The sequence below is a fragment of the Leiobunum rupestre genome, chromosome 4 (assembly GCF_980474605.1).
Source record: "Leiobunum rupestre chromosome 4, qqLeiRupe1.1.hap1, whole genome shotgun sequence".
Taxonomy (NCBI): Eukaryota; Metazoa; Arthropoda; class Arachnida; order Opiliones; family Sclerosomatidae; genus Leiobunum; species Leiobunum rupestre.
Window position 1 is genome coordinate 32,984,649 of NC_143387.1, and position 25,422 is coordinate 33,010,070.

General features: G+C 38.2%; 2 protein-coding genes across 2 annotated transcripts; both read left to right on the plus strand.

The window, feature by feature from the left end:
* The first annotated feature begins 1,276 nt into the window (after positions 1–1,276).
* On the plus strand, positions 1,277–5,799 carry LOC149947476 (uncharacterized). The gene is made up of 14 exons (XM_090172190.1): positions 1,277–1,578; positions 2,244–2,346; positions 2,414–2,798; positions 2,866–2,971; positions 3,037–3,187; positions 3,245–3,450; positions 3,505–3,648; positions 3,710–3,779; positions 3,840–3,944; positions 4,020–4,147; positions 4,222–4,467; positions 4,529–4,632; positions 4,691–4,793; positions 4,915–5,799. Exons 4-14 carry the CDS (start codon positions 2,900–2,902, stop codon positions 5,050–5,052), a joined length of 1,467 nt encoding a protein of 488 aa, XP_090028316.1. The 5' UTR covers positions 1,277–1,578; positions 2,244–2,346; positions 2,414–2,798; positions 2,866–2,899; the 3' UTR covers positions 5,053–5,799.
* A 3,412-nt stretch (positions 5,800–9,211) lies between these two features.
* Positions 9,212–13,395, plus strand: TER94 (Transitional endoplasmic reticulum ATPase TER94). The gene is made up of 14 exons (XM_090170619.1): positions 9,212–9,410; positions 9,706–9,811; positions 9,874–10,046; positions 10,114–10,387; positions 10,457–10,588; positions 10,648–10,750; positions 10,819–11,088; positions 11,150–11,262; positions 11,323–11,487; positions 11,553–11,675; positions 11,909–12,121; positions 12,181–12,489; positions 12,561–12,877; positions 12,943–13,395. The coding sequence occupies exons 1-14, from the start codon at positions 9,394–9,396 to the stop codon at positions 13,037–13,039; spliced, it is 2,412 nt and encodes an 803-aa protein (XP_090026745.1). The 5' UTR covers positions 9,212–9,393; the 3' UTR covers positions 13,040–13,395.
* The last annotated feature ends 12,027 nt before the right edge of the window (positions 13,396–25,422 follow it).

Consider the following 25,422-nt stretch of genomic DNA (forward strand, 5'->3'; position numbering starts at 1 on the left):
GGCATGCAGGGATAGCTACCACCCTCCTGCGCATTGTAACCCGGCCACCTGAATTAAGGGCTTCAAAAGTCGCATGATGACTTAGGCCTAAGGTGGTGCCTTGGGTATTAGCCTAGCTGATTATGTTTATGTTTGTTTATGTAAAAGCAGAGTCCCCAGAAACGTACGACAAAATCACCTCACATTTCAGGCTCTAATTAGCGACTGGAACTCACTGCCTCAAGGTATCCTCAACAGTCAATCCACGGGCTCTTTTTGTGTCAAACTAAAAGAGTAATGGCAGTGCTGCGTCCCACGACGTCACCCATGCATTTCCCTATTCATAAAAAATTTGCGACCACAATGGCGGCCTTGGCCAAAGCTACGGAGTACTACTACTCTATAGATTGGGTTAAAGATAATTAACTAATTCATCATGTTTCTTATCATTGTAAAATATATATATATATATATATATATATTTGTTTAAAATGATTATTTATTGTTGGTGTACTTAAGTTTTTTGTTTTTGAGGGCGCCATAGAAGCTTCTATTGGCTTAGGCGTATTATGTACCCTCTTTATGAATAAATAAATAAACTAGTTTCCTCGTAACGTTAGAAACGTGAACATAAAGTGGGCCTTGACTTCTGGAAACATTGGCGTCATTTACACCCATGACGGACGAAAAAAACAACCGAAAATTAACGAGAGAACAAATATCACGAATTTAAAATATAAAACAACTAAGAAATGAGACAAAAACCATCAGAAAATAAGCAAAATTAATAAAAACTGTAATTGTAACAAAGAACGGCGCAAGGCACGATAGGTTTTTTTATTTTTGCCATTCTACCACGAACGGTTCGAGATGTTATGCGCCCTAACGGCGGCGGCGGCGGCGGCTACGTACAAGGTGAAAATAGTACACACAAATCCCTCAGGGATTGTTTAAAAAGATCATATGGCCGGTGCCTACGTTATTATATATGGCGATGGCAGTACTTCGGAAGCTTAGCTAGTTTCAATTAACTGAACTGCTAAATCTGAGTGAACTGGATGAAATAGTTGAAAAATTAACTTGTTCACATAAAACTTACCTTATGGTTTAGTAACGCTTACGTGAAAAGTAAATTTTTTGCAAGCAATTTTCCTAATTAGTGTAGTTCTGTGTTAGATAGTTTATTAAATAAGTGATATTTAAGTCTAAATCGCCAGCATGGACAGTGGCGAGCGGCGAGCCTGTTACTTAGTGAACTACCTGGCAGCCATGTAACTAAACAAATTCGTCCTAATCGCCATTTTGGATAGTGACCTGTTTTCAATTCAAAAATTACTCATTTTTATCACTTCCATAACTTGAAATTTAAATGCGTTTAACTAAGGATGTTTTAAATATACGAAATGACTGATTGCTAATTTATGTTTATTATATGAAAACTGTGAGCTTCCGTTTCTGAATTATTAGTCAGCCACAAAGGCCTGTCTTGAGTGCTCAGTGGAGAGTGCTGACAAAAAGAAAAGTCTAGGCCTAACGTTTCTCAGGGTTTTGATCAAGGCTTAAATTGTTTTTAAATAGTTATTTGGAACAACAAATAAGGTAAAAATGAATCAAATATTCATTTATGTCAGGTATAGCAATATGAGTCTAACATTTATAGTTGACAAAATTATTTGTCTTGACCTACAAAATTAACAGATTACCTTTTTTTAAATTGATTGACAATTATGGAATACACCATTTCAGTTAATTATCAAGATAACCTAAAGGAAAGCACTTAAATTTTTTAATAAGTAATGTTTAAACTCCCCTGAAATTTTGTGCATGCCTAGTAAAGACCTTCCTAGTTGAAATTTAATGAGTTTAGGATGAAAGGCCTATTGCCAATTTCTAATGATTACAGTTTTCCGTTAAACAATTGCTATTATATCACGATGGTTATGATAATGTTTTCTGTTAATTATTTATACTAATGTGGATTAAACAAAGCACTTTGTGATGAAGTAATGTAAAAATTAAGATGTTCAATGGTTTTAAATGGCATTTTAGTTTTTGTTACTCTGACATTAGACAGTGCATTTCTGTCCTCTGGCATCTATTAGCCCCTGAAGAGTTCAGATATGCTCCGTACAACGGTTATATATCTAAATTTTTCAGTCACATTGAACTTAATAATGGTTGTTACATATTCAAATGTAACAAGTTTGTCATTTCTTTTTATAAATTATGTTTTGTATGAAATATTTGTCATTTTTTTGTTTCAGATTTGACTGATATATTTTTGTGGATTAGTCTTCAAATATATTTGATAAAGATTTTTATTTCTGTTAGTGGATAAATTACATCAAAAAATGCTTTAAAATTTTGGTACGTGTAAAATATGAACTAAATATGCGTTAATTGAGATATATTATTTTATCCTTTTAATTTTTAGGAATTGATTTTTTTTTAAAGTTTTAATCTGACTAAAACCGGATAAGTCAAAAAATTTTTGTTGCCGAAACAATAACTTCAAAATGTCCAGGTAGCAGTGGGGAAAACCTCTTTGGCTCTGCCTGCCAAGCAGAAGCGTAGAAACTCTTATAAATCCCAAAAATATCTGAAACCATTGGAAACACCAGAAGTCTTGAAGAAGAAGACAAAGTCCCAGAGCTTAATAGCTGATCTCATTTTAATTTTTTTCAAATATAATAACAAACCCATCCAAAGAACAGATTTTTGTTAAATTATATAAATTATAAATAGAACCTCCTAATTTCCTTTAATTAACTTTGGAGGAGAAAACACACTTAAGATAGGTTTTGCTGGCTCAAAGACAAGTATGACACTTTTGTCTATTCGCTATTTTCAAATTAATATTTGCTTATCTTTTAATGTTTTCAAAAGAACCTATCATGGTGAGTTGGAGGTCCGTACACTAATGGCGAATAACAACGTCCCAACTCACGATTTTGCACCAGCCTGGCTAAAAATCCCTTCATTCGATTGCCACGTAACTAATTTTTTTTTGTATGATTGGCTTATAGTACCCCTTCATATTATTTTTAACCATTTCAGAAAACTGTCACTGGTGCCACTGTTGGCGATAGCCACCATTCGAACCATCATGCTAGTCGAAAAGATGACCAATGGGTGATTCGTCGGGAGCGAGACGAACCTTCTCTTCAATGCCGCTATCCTTTTGCTGACTCCAGATGGGAGCGTGACTGTAAGTTTGGATATATTTTGTATTTTGTTCTTCTTATGTTATAGCTTTCACCTTCAGCTCAATCTGGAGACCGTAAATCGTCCTTCTTTCCATCACGCCATCAGTCAATTGACATTGATGATGGACAGTACTCTTCATCTTCATCGTCATCTGGCGGCAGTGGTAACTTTCATCCTGCAAGCTCTCTTTCCAATTCTCAACCATCACTATCTAAGAGGCCCAATAGCAGACATGATTTCCGGGATTCAGCTTTGTACACCAAAGTAATTTTGATTGAAGTTATATATATAAAAATTATAAAAATAATTATGATTTAGGGAGGTATTGGTAGTCACTTTAGTGAAGTGAACAGCAATGGTCTAATTTACAATAATAAGAAAGCGTTATCACCTAACTCTGATAGCCGATCCAATGATTTGAATGGAACTGATGTTACGAGCAATAATTTCAACCAAGAATTTGTAAAATATTTCAAAATGGCCATCGTTATATTTACAGGCAATAATAAACTTTATTCCCCAGCCCTCCCTGAAAGGTGAAGAAGAAGAAACTAAATCCGAATCACCTTGTCCTATTAACGGAAGTGTTTGGGGTATTTCACTTTCAACTTTTTTCTTAATATTCAATGTTTTTACTTAATGTTTACTTGTAGAGAATCCTCGTAATGCAAAAGTCCATGGTGTAAGTCGAAAAGTTCAATTGGTTCATCGGCCTTTGAAGACAGAGTTTAAAGAAGGAAGGAGCAAAAGTCCTAGTGGTGTGTAATCTTAAAAATTTTAAGTTTCATCTCATTTTGTGAACCTAATAATAATCAATTCAAAACTATTTTAAGGTTTAAACGGTGTCTCGTGCTTAAGTCCTAAGCTTAACCCAGTGGTTTCGCTTGTTAGTCCAGCCGGAAAAGTTAATGGCACTAGCAATCCGAGTAGTAATGTTTTTAGAGCTCTAATACCAGCCAAGGTACGGTAATATATTACCTTGTCGCAGTTTCCAATTTTGTAAATGATATAATAAATATCTTTTTTGTTTTCCAGAGGCAAACGTCGCCTTTGAATCCGCTACCACAAACGATGGAAATCTTGGTTAAAAACCCCAAAATGAGAGGCAACAAAAGCGAGTTTCTAAAAACTCTACGAAGTGAAATGGGAGTGAAAAATAATCATAGTGGCCACAATGAGGAAAATGGGAAAGTTAAAGAGAAAGGAACAAACGGAGAAGCCCAGTCTAGTAGTGATCAGAAAGAAAAACACAAGAAGGAAATTGTTGAGAATGGAAAAGAGGTTGGTCTTCCTGAGAAATCTCATGTAAAAACAAATATTTAATATTTTAAATTATTTTCAGAAAATTGACCATCCAGCGGTCAATGGTATTGATATCAACAAACTTTCTGTTGAAGATCCGTCTGAGAAGCCTTTGTTGTCCAGTTCATTAGAAGCAGAGCAGAGGTACTAGTTCGATTACTCAATTAAAACACATTTCGATTCTAATGAAATTTTGTTATAGACTTCTTCGCGAGATGGGTTGGAAAGAGGATGGCTCGGACGATGAGACTTATGCACCCTTAACAGAAGATGAACTAAAAGAATTCCGTGATTTAACTCAAAAGGTAAAAGCATTTCAAATCGTTATTGGAATGTTTTTTATTCATAGTCTTAGTGCAAAATTTTCCAGTTTATGAATTGGAATTAGAGAAAAGAACGTCAATTAAATAATTATATTTATATAAGGTTGCCCTGAAAAGAAATGGACTGCAAAAAAGCTTCCACTTAAACTGGAGCCCGAAACGTGCGCCATTTCAAAGTGTGATTTTGCCTCAGCCAGAATCTTGGTCTAGTTCTTCTGATTCAGACTCTGATTCAGATTAAGTAAAAAAAGCAAAATTGGAAATTATATTAAGAAATTAAGTTTTGATTTTGCATACCCTGTTTTCAAGAGTTATTAAAGAGAGAGAAAAGACATTTGAAAATGACTTTGGCTAAAAGAGAAAAATGTTGATGCAAAATTTAGGTTTATTTGTCATAAACTCACTAAATTGCATCAAGAACTTAAAATTAAAATTTAAAATTGGTTTAATCCCAGTTATAAAAAAGCCTTTTCCGCCCACTTCCCTGCAAACGTTAGCCCACCTTTAATTCAATTTATAATATTTTTAAGTGAAAACTTTAGCGTTAAAACACTAAATCGTGTTTTAAACATTTAAAATTAGTAAAAAAAATCCCCGTTTAATTATGAAAAGAATCGTTATATATTATCCCAGTAACCTTGTAATATATATATACAATAAGCTACGTTAAAGCGTGGTTTTGCTGCAGGAAAAAGTTGGTGATTTCAATAATTTATGTATATAAGAGTTAAATTACAAAAAAATTTTGCATTGTGCATATTTTTTTGGAATGGAGTTTAAATGCTTTTATTTCAAAAGTTTTAGGTCAAATGGTTTTCTTGTTTTATTGAAAATTTGTTTGGTCCAAAAAAAAAATTCTTTCCACTCACTGAATGATATAATTTAATTGAAAGCTTGAGCATAAAAAGTTTCACTTTTAAGCTTAAGATTTCAGTATTTTTTCTGTACTCTTGATTTTTACTAAAAGAAATTTAAGAAAACGAGATTATTGACAATTTCATTTTAATATGTAATTGGGGAACTATGGAGCTATTAAATTTAAGTGGTGCTAGGTTCCTTAAGCATTTAAATGCTAAAATACCTTAATAGACTAAGAATAATAAAATCTTAGTCTGTTGCACATTTGTGAAATATTAATATTTTCTCTTCGAGTCTTGATGACTGATTCAAATATGGAAAAACAGTGGTGTAGATAAGGGGGGGCACCCGTACCGGGTGCCATCCATTTGGGGGTGACACCCCATGGTGAATAAAAATAAAATACAAACTAGAGAAATTCGAAAAAACTTTTTTACACTTTTTGACTAGTAAGTAGCACACTTTGAGTCTTTGATATCCGCCCGGGTGCCACCCATAGATTATTGGTCCATGATCCACATCAACGGAATACGGACAAAATCCCCCTAATTTGCGTTTTGCGGTCAAAATCCCCCCATTAAAATTGACGTTTCGGACAAAATCCCCCCATTAAAATTGACTTTTCCGACAAAATCCCCCCATTAAAATGGACTTTTCGGACAAAATCCTCCCAATTAAATTTGATATTTCAGACAGGGGTAGGTACATTTGTTCGAATTTCAATCGTACCCTGGTTTTTATCCCTATAAAAGCAAAATTTTCGTAAGTTGTTTTTTCAGTTATGGAGGTGATTTTGTTGTTATATCCCGGGTAGTTAATACCCCATGGACTATTCCAAAGGTAGTTAATACCCCAGGGACGATACCAAAGGAAGTTAATACCTCCCGAGAACCCACTATAAGAACTAAAATCGCAGGCGCGTTTTTGTGGACAGTGGGTGTGAGGGAGCGTTAGCGTCCCGCAGCGCTCGAGCGGAGTGAGTGCGCGGCGCCGTCAGGTGCCAATACGGGGAACAACTTGTATTAGGTTAGTTCAGATTAGGTTAGGTTCACGTTAATGTTACTATTTTCTTATATTAACAATATTTAAAAAACAAGCAATTCCTAAAATTTCTTTATTTACTCTACTGTAATTTTGTTTCGCCCATAGAAATCTTATACTCCTACCTAGAATGCTCCAGTCTACGGGAGAACTTGACGCCAAGACATTTTGTAGCAACAACTAATGATTATATAGTCTTTGCTTAAGCTTCAGCCAATCAGCGGCCATTCATTGACTACGGCAGGCCGCTAGCGCCATAACATGGCGGTTAAAAATAGTAGAAGCTCAGACGATTTTTACAGGATCCATCTTTGATCCGATCCAAGCTCGCAGAATTCCCATAGGTTTTTGCTGGAATTTTTCACATGAACCACTTCAACGTTTTTGGATTTTTATTTAATAATAGTGTTAAGATTTTTTGAACATTTAGTTTTGTTTTCATATTTACTTTTTATAAGGAATATTTAAATGCCATTGTGAGGAAGATAAATAAGATTTCGTTTAGGTTCGCTTTGAAAATATTTAAGCCTAGGCCTGACATAGGCCCAACTTTTAAAATGGCAGACAATGTCAACGGCAGTTTTGGGAGAAGCAGTGACTGAAGGTCCTTAGTATTAACAAGAATGTATTTATTTATACTCAGGGAGAATGAATATGTCGAGACTATCGACGCACACGTTGAGGCCCTAACCCCGTCACGCTAAGGGGGGGGGGGGGGGGGAGGAGGCGGTCTTATTTTTTGCGTCCTCGCAGCAGCGTTAATCGCGTCAAAAACGTAATTTTTAAGAACCAATGAGATTGCAGTATAATTTGATTTTATTAAAGCGGAGGAGCATACCGGGGGGCCCAACGGGTGGAATTGGAGAAATGCTAAAAATAATCTCGACATATTCATTCTCCCTGAGCATAAATAAATACATTCTTGGTATTAACCTTTGTATTTAAAGGTTATTTCACATTTAAAGTAAGTAATATTATATTTATTATTATGTTTGTAGAAACTTAGATAAACAAAAACCTTATGAAAGGGTAATTATATCCCAGAAAAATTCATTACACTAAAGAATAACACTTATGACGAATAGTTCTTTTTATAAAATAACCTTGGCCATCTTGTTGAAATGTTGCCTCCCCGCTTCAGCTGTGGATCCGTTTTCTCTCCCACTAAAGAGTTTATGAACTCATTCTTAGGCATTGGCTGAACTATTCCAGGGCAACATTTCAACAAGTTGAGCAAGCGTAAAGTAATTTTATAAAATCAACTATTGACGACAGTCATTGAATTAAACAGCAACAATCATACTGATAATTGTCTTATTTTTCAAAACTTTACCATCTATTTAATAATATGCTTTTTCTCTTAGAAGCTTAGCCAAGATAAATGTCTCGCACTGTTAAACAACATAAGAGATAGTACTCAACGAAGACCGATATTTACAATGTTAAATAAAGTGTTTTTAAAAAAACGGATATTGCAGTAATTATAGTCCTGAGTTGTTCACTAGGCTCACTGAACTTCCTGAAGTAACTTTTACCAAATCATCAATTTGAAAGCCAGCCGTTTGTTAATATTTCAAATTGCCCCGAGGCGTAAGGAAACCCAAACAATGACATTTCTACATGTGGAAATGAAACATCGAGGAGCCATAACAACAACAACGCAATGGTTATCCAAAACGTTTGCATATAAAGAAACAGTCTACCATGTTTAAAAACTACATTAAATTCGATCACGGCCGTGACTCGATTGACGTGAGCCAATCAAGTGCGGGTTCTTAAGGTGACGTAATCTAAAATCGAATTATTATTTTCAGTAACTCAAACTAGATGGCAACGAGTCGTGGCCGTAGTCACTCTTTGATTCGTGATTGGCCGATAATGACGAAAGCTCCTAAAATGTAATTGGCCCATTTTGTATTTATACGGAATCATTCTATGTTATAAGATTTCTATGGTTTCGTCTTATTTTTATTATTCGCATTGTTTTGAATGTTATGTCTGGCTGCTCCGTCTTAAACTACCAAATTTTTTGGTTTGTATTGGTAATACCTTTCATCACCAAGTGTTGTAAATGCACTTTGTTGTGGTGGCTTGGAAATAAAATTATTGCATTTAAATTTAAAAAATAGGCCAAAACTTTAATAGAAATTTTGTCCCTGGGGGGATTTGGTCTTAGAAAAGCATATTGGGGGGATTTTGCCCGGGGGGATTATGTCCTAGATCCCACATCAACACTTCATATTAAACTGAAAGGCTTCTAACTCTAAATTAAAATTCCCGCCTTTCTGATATTTCGATTTGTTTTGTTCGGGACGCATCAGACTCAGGTTTTTAGTATGAACATTTATTTCAACTCTTAGTACCAAATAGATTCAACATATTTTTTTATGAATAAGGATTAAACTTGAAAATAAAAATTAGCTTAAAAATTAAATAGCTGGCAGTAGTGGCAAGGAGGCTAGTGGTTGCCGGTTGTCAAAATATATTTGTGACATTTTCATTGGATATTTTTCATCGTCGTCCAAATCGGATACCGTTTGATAGTTAGTGTTGACTTTTGAGTGAGTTTCATATTCAGAGATTTTTCCAGAGCGTTAGACGCGAATTCCTTTCTTCCCTCGGTTCGTGTTAAAGTTAAAATAATATTAAGATATATTCTCATTGAAAGTTTCATCTAGAAAATATGGCTGGAAAACCTAAGTGAGTTCTTTAGATCGATGCTTTTGTTAATGTAAATTTTTAAGCCTTAACTTCGTCTTGCCTGTTTCTGTTGAGTCATTCTTTAGGCCTTGGTTTTTTTTAACATCAGTCATCGCCTCCTTTTGTTCTATCACACGCTATATTATTTTCAAGTTAATGTCTTCTTTTAGTGTTTCATTAGATTGAGAATTAAATCACTTTAATTATAACGTTGGTGATACAAAGCCCTGAACTTAATTTTATGGATAATTTATATTTCACTTTAATTTGTAATTTTAAATGTTTCTTTTTTTAGTACTGAGGATTTAGCCACAGCTATCTTAAAAACCAAACATAAGCCAAATAGGCTTTTAGTAGAGGAATCTACTAGTGATGATAATTCAGTTGTATCATTATCACAGGTTAGTTTGAATTCAGCCTAGTTTATGAATTTATTTTTTATTCTCAATTCCTTAATTGTTAGGCTAAAATGGATGAACTTCAGCTCTTTCGCGGGGATACTGTACTCTTGAAAGGCAAAAAACGCAGAGAAACTGTTTGCATTATACTGTCTGATGAAAGCTGCCCCAATGAAAAAGTCAAAATGAATCGTTGCGTTAGAAATAATCTTAGAGTGCGTTTAGGTGATATAGTAAGGTGAGAATAATAAAGTAGGATAAACTTGTTTTATAAGCTACTAAAAATGTTTTCCCAAATACTAAAGCATCCAACCCTGCCCAGATGTGAAATATGGCAAAAGAATCCATGTTTTACCTATTGATGACACAGTTGAAGGCTTAACTGGCAGCCTTTTTGATGTTTACTTGAAACCTTACTTCTTGGAAGCCTACCGTCCCATTCACAAAGGAGACCTTTTTTTAGTTAGGGGTGGCATGAGAGCTGTAGAATTTAAAGTTGTTGAGACCGACCCAAGTCCATATTGCATCGTAGCTCCTGATACAGTTATTCATTGCGAGGGTGAACCTATTAAACGAGAGGTATGTTCCGCTTTACCCGACATTTTTATAAGCTTGGCCTTACAAGTAAAATTAAATATTTCATTTTAGGAAGAGGAAGAAACTCTCAACGCTGTTGGCTATGATGACATTGGAGGATGTCGTAAGCAGTTGGCACAAATTAAAGAAATGGTTGAACTACCTCTGAGACATCCCAGCTTGTTTAAAGCTATCGGGGTTAAGGTAGGTGAAATTTGGATGGTTCTACAATAAGTAGTGATTAACTTTAATCATAATTTTAGCCACCTCGTGGAATTTTGATGTACGGACCACCTGGTACTGGTAAAACGTTAATAGCCAGAGCTGTTGCTAACGAGACTGGGGCATTTTTCTTTCTAATTAATGGTAAATAATTTAGATTTAGATTTAGATTTTAATTTTATCATCAACAATCGTAAAATTTCAATTGGTAGGACCGGAGATAATGAGCAAATTGGCTGGTGAATCTGAAAGCAATCTTCGCAAAGCTTTTGAAGAAGCTGAAAAAAATTCTCCTTCTATTATTTTCATTGATGAATTGGACGCAATTGCGCCGAAGAGAGAGAAAACACATGGAGAGGTGGAACGACGTATTGTTTCTCAACTATTAACTCTTATGGATGGACTTAAACAACGATCTCATGTGATAGTAATGGCTGCGACCAATAGACCAAACAGCATTGATCCTGCTCTTAGACGATTTGGTAAAATGTTATTAAACCTCTTACCTATATTGTGTTTATACTAAATCTTTATTCAAATCAGGGCGTTTTGATCGGGAAGTTGATATTGGAATCCCTGATTCAACGGGTAGATTAGAGATTCTTCGAATTCATACCAAAAACATGAAACTGTCTGATGATGTTGATCTTGAGAAAGTAAGATCTTAATCCTTTTTTTTTAAAATTGTATCTGATAGATTTCTTATGTAATTTTAGATTGCTGGAGAAACGCATGGTTTTGTAGGATCAGATTTGGCCGCTCTTTGTTCCGAAGCTGCACTGCAACAAATTCGTGAAAAAATGGATCTTATTGATTTGGAAGATGACCAGATTGATGCTGAAGTCCTTAGTTCACTCGCAGTAACCATGGAAAACTTCCGGGTAATCACCTAAAATGATGTAGTGTCAGAGAATTTGTACTTATTATTTGTTATGACCATTGATAGTGGGCATTGGGCAAGAGCAGTCCAAGCGCTTTGAGAGAAACAGTTGTGGAAGTACCAAATGTAACATGGGAAGACATTGGAGGGTTGGAAAACGTAAAACACGAACTACAAGAAATGATCCAGGTTAACATTTTTTCCTTCTATTGCTTTTCAAGTTTTCATCCTCTGCCTTACCTCATTTTTTTGCAATCTTTGTAATGAAATGACATTTAAGAGAGCTACACCAAATCTGGAATATTCTTACAGACTAAACGTTTTAGTTTCATGTTTGGAGTAGAATTTTCCTGTATATTTTTCTATTTTCTTACTCCTTTATTAAAAGTTTTGTAGTTTAATATACTTTGTTGTACTCTCAGTATCCTGTTGAATACCCGGATAAGTTCTTAAAATTTGGAATGACTCCATCGCGAGGTGTACTCTTTTACGGACCTCCTGGTTGTGGAAAGACTTTATTAGCAAAGGCTATAGCGAATGAATGCCAGGCCAATTTCATTTCCATTAAAGGACCAGAATTGCTCACAATGTGGTTTGGAGAATCTGAAGCCAACGTTAGAGATGTGTTTGATAAGGTACATGGTTTGTTTTTCGTAATTCTTTCAATCTATTTACCCAAATTTGATTTATGTAGGCCAGAGCTGCAGCTCCTTGTGTGCTCTTTTTTGATGAGTTAGATTCAATCGCAAAAGCCAGAGGTGGCAATGTTGGTGATGCTGGAGGTGCTGCCGACAGAGTCATCAATCAGATCCTTACAGAAATGGACGGAATGAGTTCGAAGAAAAATGTCTTCATCATTGGTGCAACCAACAGACCTGACATCATTGATCCTGCCATTCTTCGACCTGGACGTCTAGATCAACTTATCTACATTCCATTGCCAGATGATAAGTCCCGTGAAGCGATTTTGAAAGCGAATCTGAGGAAGTCGCCAGTTTCTCCCGTAAATATTTCTGATTTTGTATAATTTTATAATACGTCTAATTTTCATTATTATCCATCATTACAAAACAGGATGTAGATTTAATATATATTGCTAAAGTAACGCAAGGGTTCAGTGGCGCTGATCTAACAGAAGTTTGCCAGAGATCTTGCAAGCTAGCCATAAGGGAGTCAATTGAAGCGGAGATCAGAAAGGAGAAAGAACGCGCGCAAAATCCTGATGTTGAGATGGAAGTGGAAGATGTTGATCCGGTACCTCAGATTCGCAAGGATCACTTTGAAGAAGCTATGAAATTTGCCAGGCGATCAGTTAGCGATAATGATATCAGGAAGTACGAGATGTTTTCGCAAACACTGCAGCAAAGCAGGGGTTTTGGAACTAGTTTTAGGTAAATATTAATTTCAATTTAAGTCATTCTTTTAATGTAATATTCATTAATTTCTTTTTTTTAAGGTTTCCTAGTGGGCAGGCCCCTGGTGCTGGTGGTTCGCAAGGAGGTAATGAAGGTGGAAACTTTCAGGATGATGGAGATGATGATTTGTATAGCTAAGTAAAAATTAGGAAATCAATCGATGCATTTTGCGCGTGTGGATGTCATGAACTGATATAAAGTTTATAAAACAAGATTTGACAAAAAAAAAGTTACGTAAAAACAGCCTTATAAAACCAAAAGAAAAGAAATTGAAATACTGTCACTGCTGTATTTTAACTTAAAACAAAAGCAGAAGAATTCCAATTTTTATAAATTCGTCTAGGAAGGGTTTATTTTATATTATTCGCTTTAAGCTGTTGAAAGACATTTTTAGTTTTCCAAATTCTGGTAGACGTATTATTTCACTGGCATCCTTTTTGGTTTTTGTATTGTTGAAACAAAAATATTTAAAAAATTGAGTTACGTTTACGAGTAAACATTGTAGTTTACCATACCCATTTCAATAAAATAACATTCTAATAAAAGACTGTTTTCTAACCTATTCTTTAATTTATCATAACTGCTAACCTCCCAGTCCAGCAAAAATTGTTTTGTGGCTAGATATAAACCACTTATTGTCCCATGATCGAACAATCTCAGCAGTTCTGTAAAAAAGTAGAACAAACTTTCTCAAGTTCGGTCGAATAAGTTTAATAAGATCGTTCTTCCCGTCGACGGTTGCTTTCGTCAAGTTTGGTTTTCTGTGTTTTTTTCTAGTCCTGTAGGGAAGGTTTTCTTATTAATTTTAATTTCGCGGCATGACTAGCAAATGTTTGCGGCTTTTTAGTTGGGTCGTTTTGTCATCGTCCACTAGTGCTTTCACCTTTAGACTCTGACCATCTCCGATGAGGATATCGAGATGGACGAAATTTCTGTCTGTCCTGTTATCCTCACGGTTCAGTTCTACTGCCTGCGTTTTGTGGTCCTGCCTTATGAAGAACGACCGTTGCCATGTCGACGTTGCCTTTTGTGTAGCCGTTCCTTGGCGTTCTTCTCGCCGTTGTATTATTTGTGGTGGCCCTTATGAGCCATCTGATTGAACGGCTCCAGTGCACTGTCTCTTGTGGTGGTGGTCACCCCATTTTTGCATGTTAAGTGTATTCAGTATTTTCCTGAGGCTCGGGTTCTGGGCACTTAATTCTTCGGTGGCATCATCCCGGCTGCCCGTTCCTCGAGTCACACCGACCACCCCTTCGCCGGTTCATCCTGCCGACTGCCTTTATTCCCCCTGTTTTTCTGTCTACCATCCTTTCTTTCCTCGGCGCGGTCTTGAATTAGTTCCTGGTTTTGGACGATAAATTCCAGAGGATATATTATATTTCCTCTTCTCTGGAACCAGCTGTTGACTCTGATCCTGGTTTGTCGGATGCCAACCTTTCCTCGTAATTTTGGCGCTTTGGCAAAGTTGATCTTGGAGGAATCTACTGTGGTTGGTCTTCAGGAGACTTGTCTCCATGGTGCCTATCGGTCTAACTTCATCTTTGGTGTTTTTCAAGTATATCGTCGGGATCGCCCAACTCGTGCGCTTAGCTTGTCCTACTTTCCGGACTCTGGAAGAGGTGTACCTTTGTCAATATCTATAATCCGCAAGGCTAGGATTACGACGCTTTAGGCCCTTTTTTTGTCTGATACTTTCTGGGGAGACTCACAGGAGGATTCCACTGGTGTTATTTTGACTGACTGATATGTGGCTCATGGTGTTAAAAACTGTTGTGTATTGAGATGAATTATTATTACTTATTATTTGCGTATTATTATTATTATTTATTTGGAAATATAGCTCAATCGAAATTTTAATATAATGAGTAATGAATAAATCGGATTTGTCTATATAGCTAACTAGCTGGGTAGTCTGTCCTTCGGCCAGGCCCCAGCTAGAACTAAAATCCCGTGAAGACTGTTTCGGCCGGGTCCCAGATAGAACTAAAATCCCGTGAAGACTGTTTCTGCCGGGCCCCAGGTAGAACTAAAATCCCGTGAAGACTGTTTCGACCGGGCCCCAGCTAGAACTAAAATCCCGTGAAGACTGTTTCGGCCGGCCCCAGCTAGAACTAAAATCCCGTGAAGACTGTTTCGGCCAGGTCCCAGCTAGAACTAAAATCCCGTGAAGACTGTTTCGGCCGGGCTCCAGCTAGAACTAAATTCCCGTGAAGACTGTTTCGGCCGGGTCCCAGCTAGAATTGAAATTCCGTGAAGACTGTTTTGGCCGGGCCCCAGCTAGAACTAAAATCCCGTGAAGACTGTTTCAGCCGGGCCCCAGCTAGAACTAAAATCCCGTGAAGACTGTTTTGGCCGGGCCCCAGCTAGAACTAAAATCCCGTGAAGACTGTTTCGGCCGGGCCCCAGCTAGAACTAAAATCCCGTGAAGACCGTTTCGGCCAGGCCCCAGCTAGAACTAAAATCCAGTGAAGATTGTTTCGGCCGGGCCCTAGCTAGAACTAAAATCCCATGAAGACTGTTTCGGCCGGGCCCCAGCTAGAACTAAAATCCCGTGAAGACTGTTTTAGCCGGGCCCCAGATAGAACTAAAATCCCGTGAAGCCTATAATCACGTGTGTTGTATGTTTAGTTCTAATTAGTCAATATAGATAAAGAGGATTTGAAAAGGCTTTATTACATTCTGCATGCGTTCTCTTTGTTACAAGGGTTTATATACGGTGTGAGTGAGATCCGGAAATACAAATGGATAAGAACCCGCGTAAAAGGCGTGAAGCGCCATCTATTATAACAACTCGTTTTTCTTTTTCTTTTTTCTTTTTTTTTAACAATCAAAAAGTTTGGGTTTTCTGACGTGGCGTCCTGAGCGGGTAACCTGGTTCGCCCTTGGTACAGATGATGGTGAGCAAGTGAACGGTGGACAGGTCGATGGTATTGGTGATGGTGGAATGTACGAAAGAGCTCTGGTCAGTAGAGTATTCTGTCGGTTGGCGATAGGTGAACGGCTTTCCCAAGGCCCTGGTGCTGGAATGTCTTCCCGTGGAAGAAGTGGAAAAGCAGGTAGTACTGGGCCTTCTTGCGGAGGTTTAGGTAGTAGACCTGTTTCTTGAAGGTTGATAAGTTGAGGCACCGGTATTGTAGAATGTCTTGCATAGCAGAAGTTTCCTGTATCCTGCCTGTCATTATAAGAAGATTTTCGGTTTTGGTCTTTGGCAGTAGTCTGTGGCAGCAGATGTACAATCGGATAGGGGTCCGGTGTCTGTAATCGTGGACGTAAGTGGACCCGTGTTCTCCTAAGTTTATTGCCATCCCTCGTCTGTATATGGTGTGAATGGGGTTCCAATGCTTTAGAGATGATCTCAGCTGACAGCCAATAGCGGTGATCGTCCTGGTAATATACAGCATCGCCGGGAGAAAAGGTTGGAGGTATTGGGTAGTGAGTTCTTGATTGCGCCTGTGCCATCATGCTTTGACGTTCTTGTAACGCGGCTTGAATATGACGGATCGGGTACTGAGGTTGAAGAGTTGCTCGGGAAGTAGTATTTTGAGTTCAAAGGTGTCGCCCCATGAGCATCTGTGCAGGAGTCGGAAGGTGTCCGATCGGGGCGCAGTAGATATTAGAGTTTTTAAGGGGTCGTAGACGTTCTGCACGTTTGAATCCCAGTGAAAAACAGCATTCTTCTTAAGAAGGGCCCGCAATGGAGCAGCCTGTTCAGAGTATGCTGGAAGGAATCGCATTATATAGTTCACCATACCTAGAAAACGCATTAAGGCTTTTGCATCAGTAAGTGGAGGCAGATCGACTATGGCTTTTATTCTTTCCGGATCAACTGAAACTTTATCTGGTGTAATAATGTGGCCCAGATATTTTATCCGCTGTACGGCGAGTTGAATCTTACTCGAGCTGAAAGTTAAGCCATTTTCGCGAGCAGTCTGTAAAACCTGAGTTAATAGATCATTATGTGCTTGAATACCAGTCGCAGCAAGTAAGAAATCATCAGTAGCAATATGGGTGTTCTTGAATTTGTCCAACGGGAAAAGGAGCGACATTACCTGTTGAAACACTTCCGAAGCGGTACATATGCCATAAGGTAGGGGCAGGAACCGAAAAGTACCGAATGGGGTTGCGAATGTGCAGAGGAATGAACTTTCGTCTGTCAGCTCGATTTGCCATAAAGCGTTCTTGGCGTCTAATATATATATTCATACCACTCGTCATTGTTTTCCGTAGGGTCGGAAGTGTTGGAGTCACATGTAACCGTCAAGGTGTGAAGGTGAAAATCCGAATCATACATGTAGGTACTTGGAGGATTGAAAAAAAAAACGTGGTGGTATGTTTTTCCTTGGCAGTGATCCGCTAGATCCAGGAGAGTAATTTTCCGGGTAGTGTTCGTAATAGGGTAAGTATGCTGCGTGACTATCTTGAGATGGTTGTATAGAGTAAGCCGTTGGAGGCTCATCCATATGTATTTGGTAGTAAGGGCTTGAAGGGTGTTTGAGCAGCTAGAGGCTGCCCAATGACCTCTCCGGTGGCAATTGTGGCAGGTAGACTCTGCTGCATTACATCGACCCTGGCGGTAATGGAAAAGACCGCAGTTAGAACATGGAGTCTGTGTTGAAAGTGGGCTATAGGTTGTGTTAAACTGCTGTGGAAACGACAGGTGACGTGGAGGTAGAGATCGTTGCGGTGCTCGCTGGTGAAGCTGACCTTGAAGTGGAAGTGGATACCTCATTACTGTGGATTGCAGTTGGGTTCGGGAGTTAGGACGGTGGTATTGAAGGCTAGGTTGTCTTTGGTGGTACACGGCATTGATATTTGCCGAAGGAGGCACTATGGAAGTCTCATTGTGGTGTAGTGCAGCATGGGCAGTAGAAGTTTCGTCAGTTTGGCAAATGGCTATTGCCTGAAGCAAAGTAAGGTTTTGGCGGGTGAAGAGGTTTCTTCGTAGCTCTATCTGATATCGTACAAGAGGGTCATGAACGTCGCCAAATTCACAGTTTCGGGCCTGGGATCGGAGGTCAGTCAAGAACTCGTCGAACAGCTGATGTTGTTTCTGCTTGGTATGGAAGAAGGTGTAGCGATGGGAGTCTGGATTATGATACGGTGCATAATAACTGTCAAATGCTGCATAAATAGCATCAAGCGTAGGCTCATCTTGACCTTGTGCTATAGGTATAACTAAATCATCGTATATTTTGCGCTCAGCTGGACCCGAGGTATATAGGAATACGGCTTTTTGAGTACTTGCGGTTTCGGTTGTTAACTTCGTGGCGACAGCAAAAATCTTGAAATTTTCCTTGTACGCGGTCCAGGCTGCGGCAGGATTGATACTGGACGGATCGAAATGCCCCGGACTCCGGAAGGCTGATGGCATTGCCATGGCAAAGGTTATATAGAGATAAAAAAATCTAACGAATAAACTTTAGCTATCCCACTTCTGACACCATGTTGTATGTTTATTTCTAATTAGTCAATATAGATAAAGAGTTTTTGAAAAGGCTTTATTACATTCTGCATGCGTTCTCTTTGTTACAAGGGTTTATATACGGTGTGAGTGAGATCCGGAAATACAAATAGATAAGAACCCGCGTAAAAGGCGTGAAGTGCCCTCTATTATAACACCGTGAAGACTGTTTCGGCCGGGCCCCAGCTAGAACTAAAATCCCGTGAAGAGTGAGTCATAAACCAAACCCTTCCCCTCCTCCCAGCGCAGCCGCTAAATTGACTGAGGCAGAAAATATTGGTTGTATAGGTGTATGTAGGTTGCAGGATTCACGGCACCGTTCCAGGGTCAAAAATACATGATTTAATTAATTAACTTAATTGGAAATCGCCGTGAAGACTGAGTCATAAACAAAACCCTTTCCACCCTCCCTTCCCCCAGTGTCCATTCTCCAAGTGACGATGACTAAGGCAGAAAAATATTGGTTTTATAGGTGTATGTAGGTTGCAGGATCCACGGCACCTTTCCAGGGGCAAAAATACATAGTTTTCGACTCGCTTTTTAACATTATTTAATTAATTAACTTAACCCAAAGTGGAAATCGATGAAAATAGCGCGACTCGCTGCCTTTGAGCAGTAAGAATAGCTGTGAGAAATTTGGAGGTCCTAGGTTGAACGGCTCGGACGCCTATAGAGAAACAGACGCAAGACAGACAGACAGACAGACAGACAGAAGACACTTAGGAATATAGTATAGATATAGGAAATTAAAATGATTTGTTCATTCGGTCACTCGAATTAAAATCAGATTTCGTTGACGACGAGATCAACAGTAAATAATTAGACGAAGATGGCACAGCTTGCAGCAGCAAAGACGTTTCGGAAAGTTACTCGAGACAACGTAATGAAGATCATAAATGAGCTGGAATCATAACTGAAAGATGGAGGAACAGACCGAAGCGAACAAAAAGTCGCGATCGAAGAATAAAGAAGAGCACGACGAAACTTTGGTCAAAGTGTTTTCCTCGGTAGATTGTTAGGATACAGTATTGTAACAGACAGCTTATAAAGCCGTTGTGAAGAATTCAAATAACACGGGAGGAAAACAAGTCGTAAGATGTCTCTCAGACACAGGAAGCCAAGCGTCATTTATAAGAGAAGAAGTAGCGAGAAGAGTTAAGTTGGCAGAAATTGGGAAGCAAGTTATAAAGAAGACGAAGTCGTGGGGAGGTTCAGAAATGAGACGATGTTGGAAGAAGGAAGATACGTGGATATCGCCAAAAGAGATATTACCGGATAACAAAATCGTAGCCACTAGACGAATGAAGAATTTGGTGGAAAAATTTAAGAGAGTTCCGATTTTCTTTCAAGGGTTATCGTTATCGATGAATAAATTCAGCTAGGCATCGTTGAAGGAGCTGAACCGAGTGAATGTAACCCAGTCGGTACTTACTACATGCCTCATCACGGTGTCAAACGAAAGCCTAGTACGACCACGTATCGTCCCACGTCAAGAGTGCGCCTTCCTTGAATGGCTGCGTATCCAGAAGAAGAAATCTTAACCCTAACTATTTTCTATTTTTTGTTCAGATTTTCAAAAGATATATGAAATTAAAAAGGGTGTACAATTTAAAAACGATCCATGGCGATAACTTCAAAACCGTTTCCTGTCCTAATTTAAATTTTTTGTGGCACTTAACACGTGTTGGGGGACAATTAAAAATGACCTTGAACCGTTTCTTCAAGGTCATTGAAAAATTATCTCGAGTACCATTAGATTTAGAAACTTACTTGATGACCAACTTGTTTTTCGACTTTCAATTGATCAAATGAATTCGGACCAACACTATTTAGACATAAAATATGATGAGGAACAACATTCTAATTGGAACGAAGTTTCTAAATCTAACGATTCTCGAGATGATTTTTCAATGACCTTGAAGACCAGGTTCAAGGTCATTGATGTTATCATTTTTAATTGTCCCCCAACACGTGTTAAGTGCCACAAAAATTTTAAATTAGCACAGGAAACGGTTTTGAAGTTATCGCCAAGTCTGTTTAATATTATCACGATGTAAATCTATGTAGATTTACATAGTGATAATATTAAAAAACAGACTTGAAAAGACTAAAACCGATCAAGGAACACGCATTCACCAATCTTTTATCACAATTAGGCAAATGGAATTGAAAATTGCCAGACTCTCGGTTGAAGAATCATTTTTGAAAGTTTAAATCTGCGATGAAACGTTGCATCCACGGTCCGACTTCTTGCCTGGCCAATACGTTGCCACAATTTTGGACCGTAAGTTATATTTCTGAGTTGTTAGAGAAACAAATGCAGAATGCAGAGAATCACTTATTAGTTTACTCACCCACACGGAATATTGAGCTCTTACAACTGGCCAAATAGAAAAGATGAACACTGGATTTCGGAATTTGAAATTCTTTGTGTAGTTAAAAGTCCCACATCACCAAGGTGAAGAAATTACTACTTTGCGAACGAATGTTTGAAAAAGACCAAAGCACGGTTCTTAAAAATGGAATAAATTGCATTGAAACTGTTTAGCATAACCATTAGTGGTTTTTTTTATATTACTTCAAAAAAATTGCAATAAATAATTGGTCAAAAATTAGAAAAATTTAATATTATTTTTATATAGAAATAATGCTTAGACCAAAACGATATTTTACAAGAACGTTTCTGATGCACTGAAAAAGTCTCCTTGATATTGGAGGTGTGCCGCCTAGTGAGTAAAATATTAAGTGTCACCCCACGTTTTGGCTCGTATATCAAAATATATAGCAGATACAATGAAATAGATTTCAAATTCTGTTTCAGCATACGGTTTTACCTAAGGATACCCTTTTTTATGTTTTCCCAACCTTTAGCGAACGCGATATTAAAATTAATGTCAATAACATACACCAAAATTAAGCCAAAAAACTCCAATTTCAGAAAATCATAACTTATAAAATTTTTGAAATATTTCCGGTAAACTTCGGAAATCTTCATTGTAGAGGTAGATGAACGCACAAAAAAAGTTTGGTTAAAATCTGTTACTATCATGCAGCAAAGTCTGATGATTTCAGAAATAATTACCCTTCTGTCATATTCCATGACTCGGGAATTCGGTTGGTGTCGAGAACCTCGTTGAATAGCTGACACAGACGGAAGCGGGATGCGGGGTCTAGCGCCTTGAGGCATTCATTCGGAATTCCATCATCACCCGTCGCCTTGCCGTTTGGAAGGTTTTTGATCGCTCTCTTAACATCTTCAGGGGTGAAGTGCTGCATTAGATACTCGTCGTCTTCGTTCCTCGTAGCGGGTTCTTCTACTTCTATCGCTAGTTGAAATCCCAGGGACTTGTGGTACATAGCTAGCTTCAAATCGGCTTCTTCCATGGATGTCTGGATAAATTCCGAGATGTTATATATTTCCGTTAGGACCGGGTTGGCAAAATCCTTGTTTTTTTCAAAGGGAACAAAAACAATGTTTTTTATTGTTTTAAACAAGATTCATTGTTTTTAACTGTTTTTAAATCAAACAATAAAAAACACATAATAAACAATAAAAAACTATGTTTAAAACACGTTTTAAACTATTCATTATACTTATGAATGGAATCAGACTCACGAGTAAACTCATTAAAAGAAATATTACGTATCATCTAGGATCCTTGCTCCTAGGTATCATTAAACGTATTATCATAAGTGGCATAATTACCCTAAGTGTGTCAATAAGATGAATTTTTCAATTATACCTTTTTTAACGAAAGTGACGTAAATGACGTCATTTTTGTGTTTGCGAAGCGGCGTCTGCGGCGCGAGCATTAAAAATACCATATAGGGTACTTGAACGGAATTCGCGAGTCCTACGTTTCTTTGGTCTGGTTAGAACAAGCTATAATTGAATATTTTCTGTGGTAAAGGCTACTATAGGCACACTTAGGGTAATTATGCCACTTATGGTATTATAAATAAACTCACAGGGAGAAGAACCAAAGAGTACACGCTTATTTAAACGAGCCAAGAATTCCCCTAAGCGTTGTTGACCAACCATTGACGGCCTTTGGGTTTTCGATGACCCATGCAAATACTACCTAACCTGTAGTAGGGTTTTTAATATAGCTATCCTCCTGGAATTTTCCGTCCCATAGTACTAAGAAAAGGGAAAATAGCTAGTTATCCACACGTGGTTTTTAGTTTTGGTTTATTGAAATGTGCACGTTTGCAGTCATAAATCATCACAAATAAACAATGTTATAAAAAATAAGAACTTAGATACCTCTATAATCTTAAAACTTTCATCACATCATAAAATTTCAAAAAAATCGAGAAAGTGGACCGAAATCCCTTGATTTTTATCTAGGAGTGCCGCCTAGTCGGTTTTAGCCCGATCTGTCCAGACCGTCCGTGTTTCTTGTTTCTTAAAACCCGGCACAACCCGACTAAATAGCAACTCTACTTTTATCTCGTACATAGGTAGTGTCCCAAATAGATGTATATTGGCAGCTATATACATTCTATTTAAACAAAAAGACAAAATTCAATGCGTTCGTAGGATTTTTGCACTGGTAGGAAATTTAGGAAATCATATCGAGCCCTTTCAGTCGCTCTTTTCAGAGAATCTTAAAATCAAACTACCCGTTATCAATACAATTTACCTTTCTTAGAGCCTTGGAATGGTTTTTTCTACCTTTTCCCTCATATTGAATAACCAAAATCTTACAAAAAAAATGAAAATGTACCTTATAAAAAACATGTTTAAAACAGATAGTTTAAAACGTTTAAAACAAATTGGTGTTTGTTTAAAATATTTGTTTTAAACGTGTTTTAAACACTTGTTTTAAACATTTTGTTTAAAACTTGCCAACCCTGGTTAGGAGTTCGCCGTTTTCATCGCGCAAAGAGACAGTGGGAGGCATGTGGGGTCGCCTTTTGCGAACGACTTTTGACCAAAATAATTTTCCAGCCTTAGGGCCGGCGTGAATGTCGAGGGGCCCAAAGAAGCTCGAAGCCTAGCCATGGGTTAGTACGGCACTGATCAAGGACGCTTTTGGCATTGTTCGCCACTCTCAGCTTGTACTGCAGCTTTCGCTGTTGGGGTTTTCTGATCATTACGTACGATTTTATGTTTCCTATTTCACTAACCGCTTTTCTCGCGTCCGTACAGTGGTTGCTTTCTCAGACACATATTCAGTCAGTCGCAGTGTGTCTCAGGAGGCGGTTCTTACCACCGTCGTCTCTCAGGCAGTTTCGTATTCTTGGCCTCCGGATATTCCAAAGTCTGGGGATTCGTCGTCGTTATCGGTGGCCCTAGAGTTGTCTCTCCATCGCTCAGAGCTGTGTGCCGTATTTGTGACAATGGAACACCGGTTTTCTGCTCTGATTCTCGTTCGGCCGTGTTGGCTGACGCCTCCTCTACGGATCCGATAGTGCAGAATCTGTTGAGGACTCTGGCCAGGTTTCCGGCTGCTCGGTATCGTCTGTTGTGGACCCCTTCTCTAGATGACGCAGTTCGTCCGCGTTGGTTCACTTGTGTCAGCGTGATTTGGAGGCTGCTTCGACGCGACGTTTTCTGCTACTTATCCGGTTCGCTCTCCGGCTTGGGAGTGTCATTTCTCATGTCGCAGGAGGGCCTTCTTTCGCTGGTCCGGGTGGATCGTTTTCCAGTACCGACAGTGTATAGGTTTGGTTAAAGTGCGTTTGCCCTTTATGTCGAGTGAACGGGGATTTAGCTCATTTCATTTTGTTCTGTCCAGGGTCAGTGGTTTCCCACACTGCTTTTCGGCGTGCTCTCCGTTAAGCCCCATTTTAAATCACGACTTTTCCGAACAAAAATCACGCTTTTGAGTCAAAACCAACCGGGAGAAGCTTCTTTTCCGTTTTTTTTTGTCACGAGAAGCAGATATCTAAATGGATTTGATATAGGCTTATTATGAAATAAAAGCGCGTCAAAAAAGCCAAAGCGAAAAGCCTGAAATTTATCGTAATTGAAAACGGGGCTTAATGCTGACTTTTCTCCGCCTTTCGGGGAGAACTTGCTTTCTCTTTGCTTTCTCTCGCATTTTCGGGGCAAAGGGTAATCACTGCGTACGCAGTCGAACAACCGTTTCAGCAGTTTAAAAGTTGGCAAAACCACCGTGTGACGGTAAGCGTTAACGGATAAATTTCAGATTGCGTTGATTTTTTTTTCGTTAACGCCCACCGTCGCTACGTTTGTTACAGGTGCGTAATTCTACAACTCCTTCTTATTGACTTTTGGGACAAACCGAGTGCTGAGTGTTATGGCAACCTCTTAACTTCCAATGGCAGGGTTTCCACCAATTGTTTACGGTAATCGTCTTAGTTTCAATTTGCGATAGCATCGGGCGGGATTCGAACCCGACAGGCGAGTGTTCTACCACAGAACCACCGATACATGTTACTGTTCACAGAAAATTATAAGCTCAGCTTAATTGGAAGGGTTTATTACAAATTAACAGAGTATTAAATTTCGGTTTTTATTAAAATAGAATGAAATTTCGTGTTCCATTTAAATTATTGCATCGAAGATATTCTAATGTAGCGTCTTCTCTGCTGATTAAAAAGAATGCGCCGCCCAGGTTTTGAACCCGAGCCCTTCTACATGGCAGGCGAATGTTCTACCACAGAACCACCGATACATGTAACATTTATTTCAAAATTATAAACTCAGCTTAGCGGAAGAGTATATTAATGGTTTTTAAAGTCTACATTTTTACGTATGAAATTTTAAAGGTCAAATCTTGTTTTAGCGCAGTCAGCAGAGATAAGAGGGTTAAAGGGTAGAACCTGTGGGTTTTTTGTTATTTATTTACGAGTTTTATTATCGTCTTTAAAAAAGTTGTAATAATGCAAAAGCGTTTATTTAACGTGTATTGATGTAAGAGCGGTCGTTTCGTCAAGTGGCTCTCTGTGCATTGTTGATGGTAAGGTTTTTGCTTCTTGTTAATACATTTGGTGTGGAAATTTGGATATCTACGACTCCTAATGCTGTCATAGATTTCCTGGGTGAGAAAAATAGAAATAGCCTCTGTAGATATTTCTTTCATTAAAA